The sequence below is a fragment of the Kwoniella mangroviensis genome (assembly GCF_000507465.2).
Source record: "Kwoniella mangroviensis CBS 8507 chromosome 1 map unlocalized Ctg01, whole genome shotgun sequence".
Lineage (NCBI taxonomy): Eukaryota > Fungi > Basidiomycota > Tremellomycetes > Tremellales > Cryptococcaceae > Kwoniella > Kwoniella mangrovensis.
Window position 1 is genome coordinate 3,526,109 of NW_027062533.1, and position 20,630 is coordinate 3,546,738.

Here is a 20,630-nt window from a genome sequence, read left to right on the forward strand (position 1 = left end):
CCCCATATGCCCCTCGAGTACGAGCGACCTTTGATTAAACAATGCAAGACTGATCGCGCGGAGATACCAATTATCCCTTTTCTCACCCGTATATCGTATCTCTGGTACCCGTAACGAAACCACGGACATGTCTCGACCCGGCCCTTCACCTCCTCCAGCTCTGACTCCCATAGCCTCGACGTCCACAGCTCACTTGGGATCCCGGACACTGAACTCAGACGTGCGCCACAGATACGATAAACAGCCAGTTACGTATCCCCCTCAAACAGCGTACACACCCTCTACCACCAGGCCCAAGAGGAGGAAGAGACGCGATGGAGAGAAGAAAGGTAGACGGCTGTTGAGATGGAGACGGGGGATAGTGACGGAGGCATTCAGGAAATTTGGTGAACATTGTGCGAGGAATCAGGTGAGTACACATATACTGCTCTCCCCTGTTCTCTAAGCGAGATGGTTAAGCTGATATGATTGCACAGATACGAACATTACTTATCGATTGTTTAGTAATGACCAATCTTTTCTACCCTTCCATGGCTTTGTACTTACAAAAGCGATTTCCACCCTTACATCCACCTTCACCGCCTTCACATCGACTGCCCCTACAGGGAGAAGCTGGACCTTCTACCTATCGTCAGAATCAACGGGAGCATCCATTATCTCTACTTAGTACGCCCGTCCTGGACAGCTTCTTCCCCTATCCTCCACCCTTACTACCCAGACTTACATGGGCAGGATGGTGGGGCAGGGATACAGGCCAAGATGATTTGGACGATCATGGCTGGGGTCTTAGTAGAGCTTTACCTGAAGGAGCCAAAGAGCAGCTTTCTCAAGACGAAGAAATCCGAATAATGAGGGTTGCTTGGGCCGATGTAGAAGATGTACTTGATAGGGATGTGGAAGCTGGAGAGCGGCCATGGGAAGAAAGGGACCATATCTTGTTGAGATTAGTAAGGGATATAGCGGAAGGGTGGGAACAGAGACACAATACCAGTGGAGAAAGATGTGTAAGGCATTTGGAAGCCCCAGAGGGAGAGGCGGTTGGGTCCACGGGACCATGCTACATCCTTTCACCAGATCACGACGCTCCGACAAGCAACGGTACTCAGACTTCATTGTCGTCTTTGGCATCTCATACTGAAATATTGCCTCAGATCACTGCCAATTCAAATAATCACGCATGGACAGCGAACGTGGGAAACTTCTATCATAGTTTTGGTCTCCTCTTCCACGTATCTCAGAACTCCACAGTCGATTTTGAATCCCGTTGGCAGGAGACTATGGATATAGTCGCGGGTAGATTGGATGGAGAGGTGTTCACCGAGGCTCGGAGGTCGAATTCTGTTGATATGGATCAGACAGGTCAATGGTATCTTTCGGTAAGTGCCAATGCAGCAAAGGCACCACCTCGATTGTCATGATCATCCACTGATTTAATTTGTGCATCTCTAGTACACCTCATCTTCACAAATCAACGATCGAGCTGTCTCGTCTGATCACCCTTATGTAGCTCGTCATCCTGAAACACTTTCTGCCTCGCCTCCTAGGATCGTGCTCATCCTCTACGCTATCCTATTCACAACGTTGATTGCCCAGCTATCCAATGCCTCCAAAGTGCATTCACGATTCGGTCTGGCTTTTACCGGTGTAGTCCAATTGTGCTGTTCCTCCGTTATGAGTTTCAGCGTGTTAGCTTTACTCGGTTGGAATGGGTGGGGAGCTTCGATGAAACAGAGTAGTCTACCCACTTATGTGTTACCTTTCGTTATTGTTGTCGTGGGTGCCGAGAACATGTCTACCCTGGTACGTATATAATCTACCCCTCGGCCAATCCGTCATCAGATTACCAGACTGATATGTGTTGCACCATATAGACAAAAGCGATATTCTCAATCCCATTCACGCACTCAGTCCCCGTTAGGATAGGTCTCGGTCTATCGAAAGTCGGAACTACCATCGCCCTTACCTCCTTGACCGATCTGCTGGTATTGGGAGTAGTATGGCTTTGTGTGAATTTACAACCGGTCAGAGAATTCTGTCTCTTCGCGGCGGTAGTCATCATCACAGATTGGTTCATGCTTCACACTTTCTTCTTGACGGTAAGTGCTTGTCATTGTGTAGGTAGGAGTACAAGCTGATCGTGTTTATCAGGTCTTGTCCATCGACGCCCAAAGATTAGAATTGGCCGATGTTCTTGCGTCGAACGGAGGGCCACCTGTTTCTCCCGTTCATCAGACATCCTATTCGGATGATCATGCGGAAGGCAAACAAAGTGGATTCAACTGGCGGAAGCTCTTGCGAGCGAGGACGACCAAAAGTGGAAGTCTTGTTTTGGTAAGCTCGTCTAATCTCGTAAACTTTACGTCCATCAAGCTAACGTTGGTGATTTGAAGCTGCTCATGACAGTCGGTTTGCTGTATTGGCTTACGGAGCGACATCGCACTTCCCTGAACACAACTGCCAGTTTGTACGGATACACGCCTACTTCCAGCTCCAGCACTACGACATCTCTGCTTGCTACTCCCACTCCCTTCATCACCAAATCGACCGATCTATTCAATCTCAACCCTGCTGAAAGACTATGGCGTTCTCTCAACCCTCTCGGCTGGTCATACATAAAAGTTTTCGTGCCTCCTGCGTCAATCTTGGTCTTACCCCGCTCGGGGCATTCTATGCGACCGGCAGATATACGGAAATTGTCCTTACCAACATCCAGATTACTTCTTCCCCGACTGAGACCGTTGTTCTACTTGTTCAAAGTGGTAATTCTGCCTCAAGCAATCACAGCAGGAGCCTTATATGCTCTTTTGTTATATCTGCTTAAAGATGCCGATTTGCTTGACGCCCAACGAGATAGGTTGGGAAGAGTCGACGACGAGCAACAACAAGGAAACGAAACCGACTCATCACCGAATGGGTATCTCAAGAACCCCCTTTTGGAGAAGGTGAAAGTCAATATGCTACCGTGTAGTCATGAGAGTGATATCGATTTGATATCGACCTCTCCGGATGGGTTGATTGCTCTTACAGTGGGGATAGATAATACCATCTGCCTATGGAGATTCAGCGAGTCATCTGATGGGAGCGGGACGAGAGAGATGCTCTCGAGTAAAAGTTTAGATCCTGAAGATCCCATCGTGGCCTGTACAATAAGTGATGATGGGAGGTACGTCGGGATCTGTACGATCAATGGGTTGATACAAACCTGGGAAATTCCGAATGAAGGTCAGATAATCCCACTTGATGCGAGAAGAATCGATAATCCCTTCATGGGAAGATCTAGAATTGCTAGTATGGCATTTGAGGATCCCCCAACGCACGAAAGGAAAGAAGATCCCTTCACCATTGCGCCGACCAGATTGTCCAGCAAAGCCTCGATTACAGGTCCGACAATACTAGCGGCGCTCAGCAATGGGACTGTCCTGTCTCTAGGCGCTGACTCATCTCCGATACCAATTATCCAGCCTGATCAACCCGATCTACCCGCCCGTACAAATTTCGTCCGCATCGAGGGCACTCTTAACATACTCATGCTGTCACCTCGGATTGTTCAAGTGTATCGTAACACCTCATCAGGCTGGTTTCCAATTCTCATATCGGAAAATAGAGAAGATAGAATGACAGCTGTATCGTTACCTGATCCTGGTTTACCTGGTTTATGGGCCGTGGGACATCAATCGGGGTGTATCGAAATAATCGATGAGATTATCGGTCAACTTGTGTCCATATCGCCTTCTAGCCCTGGAGAATCCATCAGGAGGATCCGGTTGGTCAAACCACTTTCAATGAGATGTGTAGGATGCAATACGATAACTACAGACGGATATTTGGTAATATCATCAAGCAACACTCAAATATGTGTTGACAGGGTCTCACCGAGGATATTGAATAATCCATTTTGTAGATGTTCCGCTTCCACATCGTCTCGAGCAAGATCATCTTTAGATGAAAGTACACGACCATCCCCTACTCGATTCAAGAACGGTAGTGGTGATCAAGGATTGGTAGTACCTCCTTTATGGATCCAGAAACGGTATTCTCCCGGTAATACATCCCCTCGTAAACCACCTTCGTTATTATCTTTACCATATAATGGGGATTTCCCTTTATCATCTCATGGAGGAGCAAGAAGATTATCTAATTTACATAAACCCGATGACACGGTCAATGGATTGACCTCTCCAATGGATCGAAATTCGAGCTCGGTATCGGGAGGTGGATCTAATGGTGTTTCACCTGCTGGAGAATTTGAAATTCAATCGCTCGGATCGATTATCATAACCGATACAATCGGAGAGGGGGAGGGTGTAGGAGGAGGTGATAACTGGGAGATCGTGAATAATCGTCTGGTAGGAATGAAAAAGATCAAATTTGGTTTAATTGATGATTCACAATTCTCCATCTTTTCTCTTGATCTAAAAAACGAATTGTGGAATGGATCTCGTTTGGTCGTTCATTCAACAGCATTCGAAGAGTTGATTGAAAAATCAAGAATTGCCTATATGACCTCATCAGAACTGTTAGGGATGGAAATGGGAATGAGGGAAAGAAGAATGGAAAGAATAAATAGTTTAAATGGAAGAGCTTCATTCTCATTCTCTTCTCCCTCTTTCGAGACTTATACCGATTTAGAAAATGGTTCGAAGACAAGGACAGGTCCAGGAAGGAAAAGTTTATCAGTACCTACATTTGATAAATTAGGTTATGTCCAGATCAACCAATTTGGTATATTGCAAAATCCAGGAGCAGGAGGAGGAGGAGCGATTATAGGTGGATTTGGGAATAGGTTAGGAATAATATATTTTAATGATATAGATAGACAGGACGGAAAGGAATCAAGGAATATTGGAGTTAGTTCCACGCGTAAAGAGATCACCACTACTGGATTTGGATTATCTACACCTACGTCTACTACACAAGCAAGAAGATCGATCTCAAGTACGTTTCCTTTGAACCCTCCCCCACCACCTTTATCTAATCATAATACCACTCCTACACCTAATACGCGGGTTATCACTGGGACCGCAACAGGGACAGGGATAGGGTATAAGAAAGTTGAATAAGTTGGATTGATCGTATATTTTGGTATTTTGGGAATTGGTCTGCTATTCAAGATAATTATCGAAAGTTACTTGTTGGTTCGAAAAGGATATGTAATTGTTATGTTGTATTGCCAGAGATTTTGTTCATGTATGAATAGACAGAAGTCAAACGCAGTCACAATCAATGAACCATCCTTCCGTTCTGCATTGTATTGTGGTCCAAACAGCGGGAGAAAGCGAAAAGACAGGAGACAAACATCACAACAACTGTATCTCATATATTGTTACATTCCCATATATACCTAAGGGTGATGACATGATTAAATCAGGAAGGGAAGAGAAAAAGACTAGAACTAATGTGATAGCTGAATGCGTACCTAAAAGAAAAAAAAAGGTAGAGATTGTCTGTGGAATTGTAATTTGCATGGAGTGAGAAGGAAAGCAAGAACAACATATTTCGTTTGATGAGGTATTCCTTAGCCCGAGAGTGATAAGAGAATGATGGTATAGTATGGTATAAAAATTATATATGTATGTTTGAAACACTGACATCTGATCATCATTACCATCTCCGCCAAAGTCAGATAAGAGGCGAGTAAGATCGCATCACGTCGATGTGATAGGATGAGATAAAAACTACGTTTACATAGCCAGTTCAGCTTGTAATTGACGTAATTGGGCTTCTTCATCATCCTCTTCCGCTTGGGCAGCATTGTTAACACCTATACAAGCAGAGGCGGCAAAAACCATGAGCTCATCGTTTCAGATACAAGGAAACAATGCGGCTATGGTTGATGACTTACGTCCTGCAGTTTGACCCACGGGCGATGTTGGAATATGACTTGGTACTCTATCTGCTCCTGCGAGTCTGTCATCCAACTGTTCTTGCTCCAATGCTTCGAGTTCTTCTTTGAGGTCGTCCTGGAAAGGAATAAGCTCATCAGTATAAGCATATTATAGCTAACATATAGCAGAAACATAGAATGCTGCAGACATCTATGACAACTGATGCTGGATGCTATGACTCACCTCATCAAGTACTATACCCATACCAACAGGATTAGAGATAGCATCTGAAATTTCATTTGTGAGATCCATCTGTTCTCTGATCTTGTCCATCGTAGCGTCAACTCCCTCGGCGGTACTACGTCGAACATAAGTCATTAGCTCTGAAGCTTCTGGTGAAATGGCGGTGAAATTAGAAGATGGACGATACGTACAGATTACTATGAATACCTTTAAGAGCATCGGCACCTTTCTTCATAGCTACCATGGTTTCGGCGTTCAAGTTGGCTGATTCTATAGCGTTGACCTGGTGACAGACAATGTGGTCAGCAAATGTCACGTACCAATCTATATACGATGAGTGCTCATGGTTTCATGCAACAAGGAACCAGCCTTCTTTACTCACTTGAGTCTCCAAAGTCAATCTCGTACCAGCGATTCTATCTAACTCATTCTCATGCGCTTTCTTTTGTCTCAACGCAGCCATTGCCACTATCAAGTATGAGATGTTGTATCATCAGCATCAGCATTACCTCTTATACAGATCATTATCATACATGATCCATCCGATTGATGCATGACGCTTCATGGTGTACCAGCATTATTCCTACTTTCACGTTAAAGAGGAAGGCAGTGAACAAACCACTCACATCGCTTGTTGGACGTAGCATTAGCTTTAGCCTTCTTCATCTCCTCTTCGATCTTCTTATTCAGATGTTCCTCCTTCTTCTCCAACATCAGCAATTGCTGTCTCAACCCCACGATGGCATCCCTAGCTCCCTCTCGGGTATCCTTCTTCCCTGCGAACCATGACATCCAACCTGACATGATGTTTGTGGTGTGTTGACTTTATGGGAGATAGGTGATAGTCGACGAATTATAGGTCGGATCCGCAGTGAAGGCTTGAGTGCTCGGTTGCAGGTGGTAGTGGTCAATGTTGTCTGATGAGTTGATGATTGCTATCTGCTATGATGATATATTTGGCCACCGAGATGATAACAAACTCAAACTACATACACTGTTCGTCATCCTGCCTAACAACCTACTATCACAACCTCACCATACAACGGAACCAAATTCATTTATACCCAATCACCATAGAGATGAGCCTGATATCAGGATGCACATCAAACATCAAACCCTGCCTCTGCTCTGCTCAGCCAGCATGACGAAAGCACATTGTACAGTACATTCCGCATCTATACGTGTACAAGAATCTGAATCGACAGTCTACGAATCTACATTATAGACCTTAGCCAAGCAGAAATCATCTGCGAGCAAGAGACCCAACGGCTCGCCCTTGCATTTGGACTTGGGACTGATGTTGCGTCAATTGCCTGACCATTTCCTGAAGATGAATGTTCGTCAGTCAGATATCAGCTCGACGTTCAGGAATGAATACACAGCCTACCTTGAGCGATTTGATCTCTTCTTCGGCCAACCTCAATCGTTTGGCAGACTCCGTCTCGACAAGTTCCTCGGATGGCTCTCGTTTGGGGCGAGCATGATACGCAGAAGCAGTTCTTATCGACGAGCTTAGCTCATTCTCGATAATCTCATCAGGGTCAGCTTTGAGTCGGACTGTGCGAGATACTTGTGACGGGTGCTGTTGTGCTGGTACTGCATTGATCGTCTGGTGAGCAAACTCAAGTGTTTCGAATCTATCTCGACAATACTTTTGAGACTAGGGACCACTCACAACGATCCAGAAGACCATGATTGATAAGATATCGTTGACTTCGTACCTACACTCCGGTTTTAGTCTGGGCACTAAACATAACATGGAGAAGCAGACAGAACATACCTTGAAGACAAATCTTAGATATGGTCTTTCTCCGTCCCCTTCGTCATATGTGAACTCCTCGCCATAAGCAGTTTTCTGTTGGGCTTTGTGGCTCGTTCCACTCGGTCTAGGGTGTTGACGATAGTTAGCTCTCCTCTTCGACCGTCATCGCACGTGTCTCCGAATGTAATCAATCGATCGAAATCACTCACAAATCGCCCCTGTTATCTATTCCTTCCCTAACATTCACTCTCTGACTGATCCTTCTCTTGGTAGGTCTGACTCTCTCAATTTCACCTCTTGATAATTCAACCACGATCATTCCTTCTTCGGCATCCCTCGATTGATCACCCTCGACCGGTTCATCCCCATCATCTGGATCAGCCTTCCATGGGAATAGAGAACATCGCCAAAGTCAGTACAAGCATATATAATCTCACTTATCACATGTGGGAAAGCACACTTACGATGTATCCAAAAGATAAGGTTGATTCCACCAATTCTCCATCTTCATCTTCTTCATAGAAAGTAGACAATTTATGAGTGACGTGCCATCGTTTACGGACATGCAAAGAATGAATCTTATGACCGTTTACTATAGGTTCAGCTATCCAGTCGCCCTTCCACGGTCTCTGACGACCCAAATGAACGTTTATCGTGAACTCCTATTCATCCATCATATGTATGATTTAGCTTAGAAATCGAAAAGATTGCTGACCATGACCCGTATTTATGGAGATGGAGGAAAGGGAGAAGGGAAAAAAGAAAAACATTCTTACTGTAGGAGAAGAATAAGTTCTCACTCACTTGATGAGGTTTGGGACAGACGAAACACTCCATTCTGACATGATCGTCTTCGTCACCTGTTTTTCGCATTCTTTGTTCCCCTAATTGGTCATCAGCAGGCTGAGATGGAAGAGTATTTTGTGTACTACATACCTAGTTTATCTCCATCGACGGACAGCCATACCTATCAAGGAAGAGGCGAAACACGATCACGTCAGCTTCGTCGGGAGCTCAAGTGCTGTGAGTGAGTACTGAGTACTGACGGATATCCCATTCGCTTCTTTGATTCTCATGTTGTCGATGAGTGATACCAGCACAAAGGCGTCACATGAGCTTGCTGATGCATTGAGACAACAATTGAGGAAAGAAAGAAAGAAAGAAAGACAGGAAGACAAAAAAGGAATACCCCTGTCCTGCCCATCCTCTTGAATGTTGACGGAGTAGTGATGAATACACAGTAACGCAAGGATCACCCATCATTTCGGGATCGTACCTGTCTGTGCACACACCCCTACCGTAGATAAGAGGAACAAGGAAGGTATCACATCCACATATCGTACATACATACATACATACATACACACACACACACTCAATCAGATAAAGTCAGATCGATGGCTTCCTCTTTACATCTACCTCTCCCTTCAGGCTTTCGTACCTTCTCCAATCTATCCAATTCTCTCAATCTTCTCTTTTTCTCCTCTATTCGCCTTTCAATCTCATCCTCATCCTCATGTCTACTTCTCTTCCTTTGCCCTACCGGTACATATTTCCTCCCTATCACCGATTCATTGCTACTCTTTTGCGTCTTGCGGTTCTCTTGCTCGTGATGTTTCCCTAAATTCAGCCATCTCCTCCTCTCCCCTTCTCTTCTCTTTATATCTCTATCATCCAATCTCCTTCTCTTAGCTAACTCTTGCATCCTCTTCCTAGATTCCTTATCTTCAAATAATTTGCGTTGTCTTTCGTCTTCCTGTTTAGCGTTGAAAGATTGGATAGTTTCCCATCTCGCTTTGGGTAGTTTGGGCATATTGTTTCTTTGGCTCGGCGAAGTATCTGCGTTAAAGAGGTTTTGTAGGAAAGCTTCATTCATACCTTCTTTAGCCAAGTAATCTAACGAGTTGATATCGTTCTCTTCAATTGTTGGAGATGGTTGGTAGGCGTAATCTTTAGCTGAAACATCAGGAAGGGGTCGTTCGAAACTTGGTACAGATACGGATACGGACACGGAGTTTGATGGATAATAATTAGTATTAGTATTTTTGTCAGAGTCGCGCTCATCGATCTTCTCTTTCCCTTTACCTTTACTTCCATGAGGTATTACAGTACTTTCGGGCGAACGATGAGAACGACCGGTAGTGGCAGTGATTGATTCTTGATTATCAGTAAGTGCTCGAAGTAATAAATCAATTTCCTTTTCAGTCAAGTTTGTCGAAGAGGGATTATCGATAGCTTCAAGCAATTTGGTATACTCCGAGTGACCTGACAGTTGTTCTTGACGATTTACTTCTGCTTGTAAAGAGATAGGAGGATCTAAGTTCGATTGAGGTCGATCCAGCGCTTGCCTATGAGTCGGGGGTTTAGCATGGGCTTGGGGATGAGCCATCCAGGCTGGTGGACTGGCTTCATCCACTGACTGTGTCAAAGTGGGCCGCGTCTTACCCTTGCTGATCTGAAAAGGAGAACGAGTGGATGAGATTGCGGTTGAAGGACCAGCTTGGCTGTTATCAACTTCCGAACCTTTTTCAGCATTCACGCTGCATCTTGAACTTTTCAGTAAGCGATTGTCAGAGATCTGATCCTTGTCTGACCAACCACTCGTAGCTCGAATTGAATTCTTCTGCTCCTTTGAATTTTTAGACGTATGCTTTTGATGTCGGAGAGGATCAACCTTTGACAAATCGCTGGTTTTTTCTTCGGTAGGCTGGGCAACGGAGGAGATCTGATCATCTACCATCATATTTGGTCCAGCTTTTAGATTCATATTAGCGATTAAACTTTGGAGTGCACTACCAAGTTCCTCTAGCCCTTGCGTAAGCAAGTTATCTTCAAAGGGATCTGAAGTGAAAGCGAAGGGTGATGGCGGAGTCGAGTCAGGAACGAGTATCTCGTCTATTTCAGCTTCCGGACGGACAGCAGGAGAGATTTCGGGAGAAGGGAGATCCACTTTGTTGGCTATGAGAGCTTTTCGAGTACCGTACTACATACATCCAATATTCATCAGCGATATTCATGAAGGGAAGAGGGAAGAAGGACGAAGGGGTATAGACTGACAGTATATACGAATCGTATCCATGGATCAACATCATCTTCCCACCAATTTTCCCAAGCTTTTGAAGGATCGAGCACGTTCAAGCTCCTGTAACAAAAACAGAATTGGCGTAAGCCTTCGACATATCGACATGTCTGTTTCCGAAAGTTTGATGCGGAGTAAGATGATCTTACGTTATACCATTATAAATCTCGCTTTCCTATGATCATCATTCAATCCGTATCCATCAGCACAGCGCAAAGAACGCTTTTCTCGTAAAAAAAAAACACATCAGCGATGAACAACCTACACTGTCTTCGTATTCCGCATCTTGATGCGTCATCGGTTGAGATTCACTCAGGGAGCCCCTAAATATGAAGATTGTAATCCTACCCAAAAACCCTTCGTGTGAGTCGAGAAGTACGATTCGCTGGCTATCCTCCTCCTCATCGTCAACCTATGTGAGTTGAGTAATCAGCTAGCGGTACAGCATGGAAATTGTTTTTCGTTCTCGTGTTGGTAGCTCACCAATTGAGAATGCACGTGTTCTACTACCTTTCCATTTCCCTTCTTCTCAGCTTCAGATCTATATACCTGACTTTGAGATACTTTGTACCCTTCTTCCGGATGTAGATAGGCGGTACATAATAGGTAATTGTCAACTTCGATATTGGACAACAAAGAATCAAGCCATTTCGTAATCGAATTGTTTTTGACGTGAAAGGTGTATTTCTAATTGGTACCGAATGAAATATACCATACGGACATAGCCAAGAAGTATCAGCGAGACTGACAAAATTCACATGTCTCGAGGTATGAAGGACATACGGAATTTGTTGAATCACCAATTTCCAGATAACTCTTGTAAATAGGAGGCTGATGATCTCTCTTTGCTTCGAACGTTTGATGATACTCGTCTTTTCGATTGGTCAATGGGCGGTCAGGCGGTCAGTAGATCAGCTTGCAGCGCAAGGGCTTACTTAGCCTTGTACCATCACATTCCACCCAAACCTGATAGACATCGTTAGTAGCGTCAACAAGGGTGAATACATGGCGCGATCAGTTCACTAAGCTGGACGCAGATCCACCCGTATGACCAGGGTCAGATGAAGAAGAAAATGACGATGAGACACACATACTTCTAGATCATTATATTCGGCTGAGCCTTTCATAATAGCTCGAACAGGAAAAAGAAACGCCGAGGGGACAGGTTAGATACAGGAGAGATCGACAAAGATCCAATTTCGGCTCTATCAAAGAGGAAAAACCAAACAAAATGAACATAAGACGGTGAAGAGACAAGAAGGAAATCAGAAATCTCATTGAGACACATATATGTCTCAAGTACGAATCAGTCCAATCCATTTTCTGATCCGCCTCGTTATGTGGTCACATGCCCGTGCGCCTTGGCTTTCTTTGCCTTGTGGTGCCATATCATCTACGGATATGTCCGTTCGAATTGTCTCATCCTCTTTACTGGGCGCAGACATTGATCTATTCGTTGATTTGTTGCGATAATCATTCATTTGGAAACGAACGATAATGTATGGATAACTATGTAGATTATTGTTTTTGGTTACCTTGAAGATTCTTAACACATGGCGAAATGTATGGTTCGGACCAAGCTAAGATATCCCGAAATCTAAATCCAGACCCAGACCCAGAGGCAAATCGAAACGAAACGCGTCTAGCTGCTGAAGACAAAAAAATGAAGATGCACTCTCGTAAACTTTGTTATTTGGATGTGCCTGAGCCTGGCTGTGAATGCTCGTACAACGGATTGCGGGTGCACCACACGCTCTACTGTGATCATATTTCAATTCAGGGTCAGGTACTCCCGTGATCTCTGTTGATCTGTTTGTTTACATCTCACATCTGTTGGGCGTAAAACGACTACAGCAGCAGAGATGATCCCCACGTCTCGCTCGTCTAGGACGTGTGAATCCAGTCATTGTACGTATGTATGAATGAATGAAGGACTGATCATTACATCTGTCTTTGATCCCATCTCCGTGCATGCCGTAAGACATATTTCCGTTTCTCACCTCCCACCTTGTTCTTGCTTGTAGATATCTCGATAATTGATCTTCGTAACTGGTTAGCCTATGATCTACTGTACATTCTTTATCACAATTATCATTCTTTACTTCTCTGATTCACTCACACTCATTTTTGATAGACAACAAATTCCTAGATCTGCGATTTGGCAACAAAGAGCAGTCGAAACGCCAGTAATCAATAAAGGACATCCATTCTCTCGGTTTTCAGCAATTTAACCTGGCGACATTGTCATCGACGAAGCTTGAGTGTACAGGATGAGGTGGGAAAAGGAAAGCTCCAACTCGATGTCGAGTATATTCAACTCGCATCAGTCTAGGTGAGTGCTTCTCGCTTCTCGCGATCGCATCAGGATCCAGGATAGGTCTTGTGATTGGACTCTAGATGAGGGCAACAAAACCGGCTCGATGTGTCCGCTGTTGCTAGCAGATTAACATGATCACAGCTAAACAAGCTGAACATTCATTGTGTATTGTGACATCAGCTGACCTGATTATGATCAACCGACACAGGATAATAGCTCTTGTCATAACATTCTTCACAACCCTCTTCACCCTAAGCGTATTTTTCTACCTCTCGGTCATTCCTTCCGAGTCGCTCGAATCGGATTATTATTCAGACGAGTTCAGCGGTAGCGATCATTACCAGTATCATCATGGTGGCGAAGCTGGATTTTGGGGTAATTACAACAAAGCCAATTTAGAAGAGTGGAAGATATGGTTAGGTCTGAGTGATGGACGAGATAGGAAGACTGAAGCCAGGAAAATCAGACAGCTGGGCGAATTGTTTCATCAGAGGTTCAATATTACGTGAGTAAATCGCTCTTCACGAATTCACAGGAGGCTCATGACTGATGTTGGTGAGTTCCTTAGCGAAGGACGATTTGCTAGAACGCTCAATGCCCCTGCCTTAGAAAGGCTAGCACATTGTATAGAAACCAATACTTGCGGTAAAGACGAGGAGAAGGTGGTTATTCTTGCTTCATTCCATTTCAATAATGCTATGACGGGAGGTACGAGCGGTGAAGATATCTGGTGAGTCGTCTGTTCAGCCCAATCTGCAATCTATTTGTACCATCATGATACTACGATTCGCTAATGTGATTGGTTTGAAAAATCTGACAGGGCTAAATCAACATTGGACGCATTCACTTCATTGAACTACACCTTATTATACACCTTCGAATCTATGGATACTCTGACTTTATATCAGGGATTGAGCGATAAAGTCCAAACGATTTTATGGGAAGGAAACCAATTAGACGCGTGTGTCAAAAGGAATTCAACAAATTGGGAAACATACGAGAACGATCATACTTCTGGTAAATTCCAAAACGCAAGTTCGATTTCACTCAAAAGATTCGGATGTATCAAAACGACAGATTATCAGGAAGGGGTTCCATTAGAGAAGAGTTTCACATTTCATTTTTGGCAAGGTCCCGCCAACCCGTTGGGCAGGCAGTTCACATTGAGTCCTGAGAATTACACTTTGTTCAATAAAGGCGGAGAAGGAAATCATTATCTGGGTAAGTACACAGTGCTTTACAACTGATTTGGATCCAAAAATAGAAACTGACACTTTATTTGGGACTCAAACGTCTTACAATTACAATTAGGCTACTCGATAGAATCTCGATGTAAAGCCGTTTCCCTCCCTTCTTCACGACATCATCGAGGAATGGCCTTGGGCAAATATGCAAACTACTTCAATACATCTTCGTCAGAGTGGGTTTGGGGTAAAGAGGATATCCTTGGGAAAGCAATTTCTTCCATGCCCGCATCAGAAGAGACCGGTGAAAAGTTTGAAATGATAGCGACGGGTGGACACGACGATGATAAAACTGGTAAACATGAAGATATGTACAAAGGGATCACGAATTTGGGCAAATTACCTCAACAGGAATGGTATCAGACTTTAGCATCTAGTAAATTCCTGTTGGGTGTGGGTAAACCTAACATGTCTCCATCGCGTAAGTACTTTCCTTCCCTATCTTGTTCATTAAAAAAGGCAAGATGAGGAGGAGTTGACATAGGGCAATGGTATGTTGAATAGCATACGATGCTCTATGTTTCGGTGTACCATTCATCAACCCGATCATGTCATGGAACCATTCTGATCCTGAGGATTGGACAAAATGGCATACCCAGCATGACGCGCTGAGACCTTACGGCGCACCATACGTCTACCATGTCCAGAAAGAGAATGGAGATCAGCTGAGAGAAGCTATGCAAGCTGCTTTGGATAATCCAATCACCAGTTACATACGTGAGTGTTATCTTGAGCCATGTCTGGCAGACTAATTGACCGATCGATATTCCAATGTAGCGCCACCGATGACGAAAGAATCAGTCAAGCAGAGACATCGCACATTGGTGGAAACGGATTGGAAACCTTTTGCTATGGCTGCTGTGAAAAGTTTGTACACTGACAAAGACAAAGAGGTGAGCAGTAGCATTGAGGTATTTACCAAGACTGGAATTTATAGCTGATCAGTGTCATCTTCAGTTCCCATATCTCATAGTATAGCCGCATCGTCCGCCTTCTAACGTTCCCGACTTGTACCCATTTGTAGACACTTGTAGCATACTTCTATTCTTCTTTCGAATCGGTTCTGTTTTGGGTTTCTGGGTTTTCAATGTCACCTCTTGATATCAGTTATTAGCGAGTATCGAAAATCAAGTACACGCATCTGGTATGCATCAAAGCACATGTCCATCCAGAAACACATGTCAATGCGAAACATGCGAGCACAGATGTTGTAACTTCCGATTTGAGCAGTCATTGAGCAACAACAGCCGGTGATTATATTATAATTGCATAAATCGGTCAGGCTATTTATACACATAATCTCTCTCCCAAACGATTCATTTCTACTTCCGCTTCTTCAAAAATTTACATGATATTTCAAATAGTATGTCGTATCGTTGAACATTCTGCTGGTGGGCATTAGCTGATCAGCCTCATGAAAGATTAGACTTAAGGCTTGGAATGAGTTCATTCACCTTCTCCTTGATTTGGCTACCCGTGATCTATGGCTGGACAGTCCTAATACTTCAGGATGATATACAAGGCGTGGATGACTGGACGGAATCATACGTCAATTAGCGATGAATGAACGAGGAAGAACGCTTGGTAGACTTACTACCAGGAATGTAACCCAATATCGTCAAAAGGATCTACATAGCAAGAACGTAAGCATAAGCACATTCGAAACACATTGTGAAGGCGAGCAGGCGGAGGACATGATGAAGATACGCGGTTCCTTGATGTGAGCAGGAAGCAAAAGGGAAAAGGTCACTCACGTTAATCAAGAAATCAGCGTTACAACCTCTCTCAAGGAATACACCTAAAGGAGGAAGGATAACGGCGAAGATGATCTTGATGATATCGGAAGCGGCTATGTGATCATCAAAGAGTCAGCATGCATACTCGAAAGCAGTGCCAGTCTAAATGATGGGTTGAAGGCGAATCTCTCGACACGTTGCATTCGTGTCTTTCGGCTAGTGCGTTTCTGGTAGATTGTCCGAAACTGATAAGCATTACTCACTGAAAGCCATTGTGATGTTATACGTTGATGCGACGAGTTGTGAGTGGTAAGCGTCGATGAATAAAGATGAGTAATGTCTGAGAGAGAGAGAGAAAGAGGGAAAGAGGGATGGGTTATGTTTATATATAGGTTCGAGGTGATGTGATAACTGCGCTGCTTCGTTGACTCGTTTACTCGTACGGAAATCCGGTACCTTGCCTTAAACGGGGGGATGGCTGCACAGCTACGTCATACCCATCATGAACACAAGAAACGCTCACAGACACATAAAAAAAAGGAATTTGCCACTCCGAATCCAAGGCCAAGTGATGATAACCTCATGACACGTCATTACGTATCTTGGCACACCACGTGGGAGGGGGGCCGGGGTCCCCGCATAGTGCGTCCAAAGTAGGTCCATGCGTTTTCGAGACGTGTTTTATGGTTGCAACGGAGAGTGGATGTACAAAAATCATTGCACTTGCATCTGTACGATGTCATCGCTCAGCTGTATAACAGAGGGAACATACCATGACACAACAGCAGACTAGATCGCCAGCTGCTACAAGGACAACCGCCAATGCAACTCCCAAAAGACCTCTAGCTACCCCTCGAAAGTCACTGCCTCTAGCTGGTTCGAGCTTGACAACGCCTTCACCAATCACCAAACCTCAGCCGAGACGTTCTCTCCCTGACAAACAGCAGCCGAGCCCAAAATCGACCTTGAAAATAGCTACGAACGGTAGAAGTACCCCTAAAGCAGGTCCTTCAACTCCTCGGTCTTTGACTCCAAAGGCTACAGCTAGACCATCCCCAGCTAGGATCCCTTCACCTCTTCGTCAATCGCCCGCTAAGATAGCTTCACCAGAGGAGGCTTCCCTCTCCTCGGAATCCTGGGTCGCCGATCAACCTCTGGGTCCTAATGGTTTTCCAGAGATCTTTAGCGAGCCTACCAACTGGGATGACCCTATCACGGAGGAGAATTGGGAATTGAGGACAGAAACCGTCAATGGGATTGAAGATGGGGATGTGAGTGTCTTGTTTATGAAGTGGATTCTTCTGTATTGCACTATGTGGCTTGCTTTGTGCCTATGTGCTGACATGTCGGTATAGTCCCCATACGCTACTTTGGAAACTCACTATCTCCGGCAGATAACCCACTACAAAAACCTGCTCGTCAAATCCCAATCAGCCTCTTCAACATCGCTCCATGATTTACATAGTCAATTACACTATTTGCAAAAGCAGTATCACGAGTTAGAAGCGGAACACGCAAGATGCAGTGCAGCAGACAGATCCAAAAGGGGCCAAGAGGAATTTGAGAAACGAGCTGTGGATAGTGTTAGAAATGATCTGGCTGGAACATTGAGAAGTATGGATAGGGATGAAAGGATCAGAATGTTAGGTTTAGTAGCTGAAGGTAAGCTCAGTCAAAGACTGTTGTATCGAGACATAGGTGGTACTGACGCCTTCGAATAGCATGTCATCCTTCCGATATAAACGCGCAGATAGCTATCCTTGAGAAGTACAGGAGATCAAGGTTCGATATCTTGTCTCGGACTGATGAAGCTCTTCAAGTAAGGATACTGGGGTTATTGGACGTCAAGGATATCCTTACTCTTAGGACGGTGCGTGTCGTGGGAGATCTTTCATTGTTCGATGTGCGCTTATGACCGGTCTGATCAGGTGTCCAAGCGGTATAGATACATCACGCAGAATGACTCGTTGTGGAAAATGCTATGTAGGCAACTTGAATGGAGAGATTGGGATGGTGAAGCTGGCTTGATACATCTCGAGGATATACCTGAAGGAGGATGGTGAGCTTACTCGCAGCTGTATGATTGCGATCTCTGACATATAATCGACTTTAGGGAAGAATTGTATCAAGATCTCTGGAAACGGGAAAGGAACTGGAACACAGGAATGGTATGTATCCTATTTACCTTTAACATGAGACTCCAGTTCACTATGAGTCTCAACAGGCTCAAAAAGTGTTTTTGCTGAAGGGACATACAAACTATGTCACCTCACTTCGTCTTCGCGGAGATGTTTTGATCAGTGGATCATACGATGAGACGTGAGGTCCCCTTCAGACTTCGCATAATATCTCGCTGATTGATTTTTCAGCATACGGATATGGCATCTCCCTCCTCTGCTCACTCTGACGCCCTCTTCGATTCCTCAACCGCTAGTGATACCTGCGAAGTCGGTTTCGTGTCTTGACTATTACCCTCCGGAGGACGTTTTCGTTGCAGGGTACCATGACATCGGTCGAGTACAAGTATGGAAGAAGAAAGGAGAGGAGTGGCATCTACTGAATACCTTATCTGGACATCTGCACGGGATCAGAGCAGTAGCGTTAGTCCTCTAGTCTCCCCTTCTTACCTGCAATAGCTGACATCACCGATGGTAGACTCAACGAGGATTATCTGGTATCTGCAGGAGCGGACAAAGCCCTAGTCATCTGGTCATGGAGAACGGGAGAGAAGATAGTACGATTTGGTCAACAAACGAATATATGTGTTGGTATTCAACTCATTAACGATTATATCGTTTCTGTCACGGTCGACGGGATCATTAGGATATTCAGTATCAGGAAGAGAGAGATGTTGGCTCAGTTCAAGATATCAGATCTTGGTAGGACTGTTGGTGGTGGGACGAAAGAAAAGGAATGGAAGTTGAAATTGAAAGATGTGGGCGGTGGAGTAGGCGGAATAGGTATGATTAACTGGTTTGAAGGTCAAGGCAAGTGGATGACTGTAAGTGTACTATGTTATTCACGTTGGTTGTAAACTGATGAATACGAAGTGTGCCACAAGGGAAATGATCATTCGTCTAGCATGGGACGAAATTGAGGAGGTGATACCTCTCGCCACTCCAACAACTCGACCTTCTAGTCCTGCGACCCCGTCCCCAGCCAAAGGAAGGATTCGGACCGTATCCTCGGCTTCTAGGGCATTACCGATGGCGTCTACACCTACCAAGACCCCAAATCACCTCAGACAGCGTACCGCTTCCGGATCTACGCCTACATTAAGTGTCAAAAGGTCTACACCCAGCTTGACATCCGCGGCGATGTCACCAAGCCTATCATCACCTGCTTCGAGATTGGCAAACCTCACCTCACCTGCAAAAGCTGCGACTCGATCATTATCTGGTACAGCGACCCCGTCTCCACTCCGAAGTAAAGGGGTTGCCAATCTCGACAGATCTTCCAGTCCAATCACGCAATCATCTTCCCCTAGAAAACCCGTCATATCATCCCGACGGACTTCTTTGGCCTCTGGTACTCCTGTCCCTGAGGAGGAAGAGATGAAGCCGAAGGAAGGGAGGAAGAGGATCATACCCCTACTGACTAAAGCACCTAAGATCCTCGAGCTTATTCATGCTCCTGACGTAGAGAAAGGTGCCATAGACGCTAGGAGGACTAGAGTGGTCACTTCCACTAGATTCGCAGCTAGATCAGGAGCTGATAGACAAGTGATTTTGCTCGAGGCAATTCATGTGTACAATTCGCTGACAAATGTTGTAGCTTTATGTCGGTGTGCCAGGTCAGTCTGACCAAGGTGGACAAGATGGAGGGACAGATATGATACCTGTGACTGGAGCCTGGAGAGATAAATCGGAGGTATTAAATTTACAGACTCCAGGAAAGAATCCTATGAGTTTAGTATTGGATCGAGAGAAGTTCGTTGTGGGTACAGTAATCTCATCTGCTCGTGAAAGTGGAATGAGAGTCGCTTATTTGATAATGGATGACCTTAGTACGGGTGTACGGATGGAAGTATCGTGGTAGTGGGGTTTCTGGGACATGATTATTTGGCAGAAACTCACCACGAGGCGGAATAGATTATTTGTTCACTTGTTTGTTTCAGTGAGAGTAAGATATTGTATGATCGGGTACGATGTGAATTGTATTTTACGATAACGATAATGACGAATACGGCTATTTTTAATGGATTATAATGGATCCTATGTCCTCTGTACATATGGTGTATAGTTCAATGACTGCCTCTTTGATATATGGACAGTCTGTGTCTTTCGGAATGCTATACGCTCTTCTCCTCGATCGCTCAATGGTACAGCGTATGAGAACCGGCATTTACTACTTTCACTATACAATACAGTGTCAAAAATTCATTTTTTCATGACTCAGTCATTCTTAGCAATGGAAAGTAATCA

General features: G+C 44.6%; 6 protein-coding genes across 6 annotated transcripts; 3 read left to right on the plus strand and 3 right to left on the minus strand.

Annotated features, from left to right (window-relative positions):
- Nucleotides 1-127: 127 nt before the first annotated feature.
- Nucleotides 128-5,060, plus strand: I203_101315 (uncharacterized protein; the record flags this gene model as incomplete). The annotated part of the gene is made up of 6 exons (XM_019146266.1): nt 128-409; nt 477-1,376; nt 1,450-1,800; nt 1,872-2,096; nt 2,149-2,331; nt 2,391-5,060. 6 exons carry the CDS (start codon nt 128-130, stop codon nt 5,058-5,060), a joined length of 4,611 nt encoding a protein of 1,536 aa, XP_019004825.1.
- A 621-nt stretch (nt 5,061-5,681) lies between these two features.
- Nucleotides 5,682-6,872, minus strand: I203_101316 (vacuolar-sorting protein SNF7; the record flags this gene model as incomplete). The annotated part of the gene is made up of 6 exons (XM_019146267.1): nt 5,682-5,761; nt 5,843-5,960; nt 6,069-6,183; nt 6,260-6,351; nt 6,451-6,536; nt 6,695-6,872. The coding sequence occupies 6 exons, from the start codon at nt 6,870-6,872 to the stop codon at nt 5,682-5,684; spliced, it is 669 nt and encodes a 222-aa protein (XP_019004826.1).
- A 541-nt stretch (nt 6,873-7,413) lies between these two features.
- Nucleotides 7,414-8,906, minus strand: I203_101317 (uncharacterized protein; the record flags this gene model as incomplete). The annotated part of the gene is made up of 8 exons (XM_065516853.1): nt 7,414-7,664; nt 7,744-7,789; nt 7,849-7,954; nt 8,040-8,212; nt 8,295-8,492; nt 8,635-8,714; nt 8,767-8,797; nt 8,877-8,906. 8 exons carry the CDS (start codon nt 8,904-8,906, stop codon nt 7,414-7,416), a joined length of 915 nt encoding a protein of 304 aa, XP_065373671.1.
- A 299-nt stretch (nt 8,907-9,205) lies between these two features.
- I203_101318 (uncharacterized protein) lies at nt 9,206-12,036 on the minus strand (the record flags this gene model as incomplete). Its single annotated transcript, XM_019146269.1, has 8 exons — nt 9,206-10,813; nt 10,888-10,972; nt 11,059-11,084; nt 11,175-11,321; nt 11,393-11,596; nt 11,693-11,781; nt 11,845-11,875; nt 12,004-12,036. The coding sequence occupies 8 exons, from the start codon at nt 12,034-12,036 to the stop codon at nt 9,206-9,208; spliced, it is 2,223 nt and encodes a 740-aa protein (XP_019004828.1).
- Nucleotides 12,037-13,209: 1,173 nt separating this feature from the next.
- On the plus strand, nt 13,210-15,448 carry I203_101319 (uncharacterized protein; the record flags this gene model as incomplete). Its single annotated transcript, XM_065516854.1, has 8 exons — nt 13,210-13,241; nt 13,435-13,731; nt 13,795-13,956; nt 14,047-14,447; nt 14,538-14,891; nt 14,975-15,187; nt 15,248-15,363; nt 15,428-15,448. The coding sequence occupies 8 exons, from the start codon at nt 13,210-13,212 to the stop codon at nt 15,446-15,448; spliced, it is 1,596 nt and encodes a 531-aa protein (XP_065373672.1).
- A 1,531-nt stretch (nt 15,449-16,979) lies between these two features.
- I203_101320 (uncharacterized protein) lies at nt 16,980-20,297 on the plus strand (the record flags this gene model as incomplete). Its single annotated transcript, XM_065516855.1, has 11 exons — nt 16,980-17,477; nt 17,562-17,868; nt 17,928-18,076; nt 18,135-18,265; nt 18,320-18,374; nt 18,431-18,525; nt 18,576-18,806; nt 18,862-19,207; nt 19,257-19,928; nt 19,981-20,142; nt 20,214-20,297. 11 exons carry the CDS (start codon nt 16,980-16,982, stop codon nt 20,295-20,297), a joined length of 2,730 nt encoding a protein of 909 aa, XP_065373673.1.
- Between the last annotated feature and the right edge of the window lie 333 nt (nt 20,298-20,630).